The sequence below is a fragment of the Wasmannia auropunctata genome, unplaced genomic scaffold (genome assembly GCF_000956235.1).
Source record: "Wasmannia auropunctata unplaced genomic scaffold, wasmannia.A_1.0 LD335974.1, whole genome shotgun sequence".
NCBI lineage: Eukaryota > Metazoa > Arthropoda > Insecta > Hymenoptera > Formicidae > Wasmannia > Wasmannia auropunctata.
The window spans coordinates 283,513-288,407 of NW_012026916.1; the positions used below are offsets into that span (position 1 = coordinate 283,513).

At 28.6% G+C, this 4,895-nt stretch overlaps 1 protein-coding gene across 1 annotated transcript in view; it reads right to left on the reverse strand.

The window, feature by feature from the left end:
* Positions 1-481: 481 nt before the first annotated feature.
* LOC105454841 (hydroxyacid oxidase 1-like) overlaps positions 482-4,895 on the reverse strand; it is a 6,577-nt gene continuing 2,163 nt past the window's right edge. Inside the window, exons 3-9 of the mRNA XM_011697750.1 lie at positions 3,529-3,557; positions 3,117-3,372; positions 2,635-2,763; positions 2,386-2,518; positions 2,160-2,276; positions 1,137-1,248; positions 482-1,063 (exon numbers count right to left, since the gene is read on the reverse strand). Coding sequence (XP_011696052.1) covers positions 996-1,063; positions 1,137-1,248; positions 2,160-2,276; positions 2,386-2,518; positions 2,635-2,763; positions 3,117-3,372; positions 3,529-3,557 — 844 coding nt within the window. The 3' untranslated portion in view covers positions 482-995. The remainder of the gene's footprint in view (positions 1,064-1,136; positions 1,249-2,159; positions 2,277-2,385; positions 2,519-2,634; positions 2,764-3,116; positions 3,373-3,528; positions 3,558-4,895) is intronic.

A 4,895-nucleotide genomic window follows, 5' to 3' on the forward strand; every position in this document is an offset into this window, starting at 1 on the left:
TTTTTTTTAACGGCTCAATATTTGAATATTTATTTAAAATATTTAAGTTGTTCAATATTAAATTTTCTTAATTCTTCAGTTGCATTACGCAATTATAAATAATCCAACATAATACAGGACTAATTGCATATATATGTTAATATTAATGTCTATCCTTAACAAAATGTTTAAAAATGTAATACGAATAAATCGGACAATTATGTATGTAACACACGAAGATGAAGCGACACGTATGTAATATTTTATAAAAAACCACTGAAGAGGACTTGATGTAAAGCCGAAACAATCGTAGCATTAATGTAATTTTTTATATAAATATAACGCGGATTAGCACAAAGACCTTGCTTGACTCCTGGCCCATTATAATTATTTATTTTAAATTTTAATTCTCGGAACCTATAAAATATATTGTTCAATTTAAAATAATTTTTGTGATATTTAATTGGAGGCGTGTTATAAGGATTGAAGAAATGAAATATAATTCGTGAGCTAAATATGACTTTATTCGTGTCCGTCGCGAGACATCAGATCCTACGGCCGATTTCTCAAAACCGACGAAGTCGACGACTGTTGTCGCAAAAATCTGACGTTGACCGATAACGTTTCGGCACGTCACCGGCTCATGTCCGTCAACCCGAGTGAAAGAGCAAACAATACATGAATATATCAATATCACATGCATATAAATGTCATTAATATCAACAATATAAGCATGACGGAGCCGTTTAAACGTTCATCTATATCCCAATGGTCTACACTGTATCAAAGGTTTGATATCCTTTTTTTCCGAAACGGCTGCAGTGAAAAAATCGGGATTTGCGTGATTAATTAGTGACTAAACAGGAGATTTTCTATAGACAAACTTGATATATAATACATTTTTAAGTTCACACAAAATCTTCAAATAAAACGAGAGATTTTATATTGATACTCTTCAGACATTTCATGAACATCTGTTCATATCTGCGACTATGTCTGATACGATTGATTTGTTTTTATAGACGACTGTAGTAAGATGCATGAATCACCATGTTCGGTGTAACGTCTTTCACAGATGCACAACCTAGAAGAAACGTTTGTTTTAAAAGTATTTTATTAAATTAATAAGATACGTGGACATACGAAAATTAACTTACCAGTTAATGCGAATGCTAGATCAATTTCTTTTCTCATGAGTTCAAGAATCTCGCTAGCACCTTTCTCACCATCATATACCAAGCCCCATAACATCGGTCTGCCAAAGAATACCTGAAAAAGAACATAATCAATTTAATTTGGATAAAAACGTACAAGTGAAAAATTTATATAATAGTAAGAGAATTATTATTGAACAATAATAAATTGAACAAAACTATTCACATATATCTATAATAATTTATTATATATATACATACATATATATAAACATAAAAATATACAGTGTAACTTAAATACCACCCACTAATAATATAGTATCATTTCTTATGAAAACATTGTGAGTAAAAAAATCCTAAACAATTTTTTTCTATAATGATGAATAAAGTGATCACTATTACAGTAATTACTGCTTCATTGAGCAATTATATAGAAAAATGGTTTAGAAATTTTCGAACTCGTGTCACTCATCTACGTTTAATACATGTATTTTCATATACTATATATATATTTATATATATAGTATATGTATAGTATATATATATAGTATATATAATTAGTTTTTAAATGATTTAGAAAATAAATTCTCGTTGCCTAGCCACTTGAGATATGAATTCAGAGAGATATTCAATATATTTTTTCTATATAATATTAATAATATGTACATCGCTGAATTCATATTTGTTCTGTACATTCAATACATTTTCTATATAATATTAATAATATGTATATCTCTGAATTCATACCTCAAGTGGCTTGGCAACGAGAATTTATTTCTTAAATCATTTAAAAACTAATTTTGCCTATAATATTTAATGAAGTAATAATTACTGCAGTAGTGATCACTTTATTTAGCACTGTAGAAAAAAATGGTTCAGAATTTTTCGACTAAACAAGGTTTTTAACAAGGAATAATGCTATGTAATTAGTGGACAGTATTTAAATTACATTCTGTATATATATGTAATATATTGTGCGCGCACGCAGTGTGTGTGTGTGTGTGTGTGTGTTCGACAAATTCATACCATTTTTGCACCCAACGCCAAGGCTTTGAATACATCGATACCTTGCGTCACTCCACCGTCCATATAAATTTCGACTTTATCTCCTACAGCTTTACTTATTTCAGGTAAAACTTCAATCTATGAATATAATTATTTCAATAATTCACATACTGTATATCCTTTTCCAAATCTAAATTGTCTAATAATTTCTAATATCGGAATCTTTTTAAGCAAGAAATGAACCAACCGTTGCTGGAACACTATCTATCTGACGCGCACCGTGATTTGATACTATGATACCGTCGATCTCATTTTCTACAGCTAGACGTGCATCCTCTACCGTTAGTACTCCTTTAAGAATTACCGGGAGCGTTGTAGTTCTACAACAATTTGATTTAAATATTTGTATGTTTGCCTTTGCTCGACGCAGTACAATAAAAGATCTAATAATGCTCCAAAATGTTAAGATAAGAAGAAAGTTCACAAACGGTGATACCTTTTAAGCCACTTTACATCATCCCAAGAGAGGGATGCATCGAACAGTGCAGAAACATATTCATTAAGGCCAGAGCCAGTTTTTGCGGAATTTATTCGCTGCGATAAATCACCTTGGAAATTTGCAAATCTAAAACAACATATATTATGAATTTCATTTAAATTAAAAAATCTATTATCAAAAATCTATATCTAGTTATTGACTATTTCATTTTATTTATTATCTGTTATTACTTATTTTAAATTTATCAAGGCTAATTAATTTTTTATATTTAGAATTCTAAGCACAACATTTTCCTACAAATGCTGTCGTTTCTTGTTTTAATTTGTATTCTTTAAAATTTTAATGGCAATTCACTAACTCGTGTCATTCATCTATACATTTAATACATGTATTTTCATATACTATATATAATATTTGTTCTATACATTCAATATATTTCCTATATAATATCAATAATATGTATATCTTCGAATTCATACCGCAAGTGGCTAGGCAATGAGAATTTATTTCTCAAATCGGCGCGTCTGTCACCAAAAAACGGCGCGTCGATGGTGAGAACCAGCGCTTTGAAACCAGCACGTTCGGCACGTCTTATCAAATTTAAGGTAACATTTCTGTCATTATAAATATAGAGCTGGAACCACTTTATACCCTTCGGCGCAGCTTCCGCCACTTCCTCTATACTACTCGTGGATATCGTCGAAAGAATAAAGATCGTTCCCGCTGCTTGAGCAGCTGCAAAAATGCAAGCGACAAAAAAACATTAAATAAAAGAAGTTGAACAATAATATGTCTATAAATTGGACGAAACGAATATTTTTATTTTACTCACATATGTAAAATAAAATACATATAAATAAACTCCAATTAACTTAATTGATTAATTTATACAGTCAATAGAATTGCTTAAAGCAAATTTTCTAATTGTATAATTCATTGTCCTTAATCTAATATATTACATATATTTCTTTTCCATATATTAAGCTATAAAATATTAATAGTTCTATCAACTATTAATAAAATAACACGCGCACATGCATAGTGTATTACTGTATCGGTATTATATTTCGTCAAGACGCGCCAGTTACATTATATTTGGTATACATATATTTTATATGTACGACTTTAAATTGATAAAAAAAACAAATGTAAAAGTTAATCGACAATTACACTTTTATTTTTAAACTTTTATCTTTTAGCGAAAGATAACAGTGTAAAATAATGACGCGATGAGAACAATATACAATGCGAAAAAATCATACAGTTGTTACATTCATAGTATCTTTCGCAAAAAGATCTGCTACAAGTGTTATGAATAACACAGATAATGACAGTTCACGCGTGTTGCAGAAACAGGTCGCGTGATGTAATCGTACAGGTGAAATCAAGGTTTGCAAACTATAATATAATACTAATATTAGTCAGCTGGGTAATGAACGCAATAGCACACACAACGGTATAACTGACACAATAATTATTTCAATAGCTGAAAATACAGAACGATCGCAAATTATCAGAAACTAAACCAAGCTAAAATATGCCAAAATAAATCAAATTGACAAGATCGTAAGATTTAACCGAGATTATCTCTTCGACATTTGATACTATAAATAATTTTTAAATAAACGCGATAAACTTGAATTGCAGATTAGATTTTTCGGTTTGGATCCACCCTTGAGCCTCTTCGAGGATGATTTCGATTGAATTTTGATTAATTTAGTCAAAGATTATATTAAAATATATGGTATTCGTATTTTAATTGTTAATTAACGTAAACAGAATTATTGATTTTTTATTGCTTGATAAATAAAAAGAAACTCAGGGATTAGGAACAACAAATTGTATACAATTAGAAATTTTGTGTAAGCAATTCCTAGTTATAAATTAATCGCCAATTATGTAAATCAATGATTATGTAAATGAATGTAAATTAATTTTGAATAACAATGATAAAACTTTAATTAACTTAGTCAAAGATTATATATTAATTAATATATGTATTCGTATTTTAATTGTTAATTAAACAGAATTATTAATTTTTTATTGCTTGATACATAAAAAAATTCAGAGATTAGGAATAACAAATTGTATACAGTTAGAAATTTTATGCAAGCAATTCCTAGTCATAAATCAAACGCCAATTATGTAAATCAATGATTAATTTTTAATAACAATTATAAAATTATTAATTCTTTCTTGAAGTATAAAAAGAAAGACAAATAGAATAAATGACAATTACAATCGAGTTATAAATATAT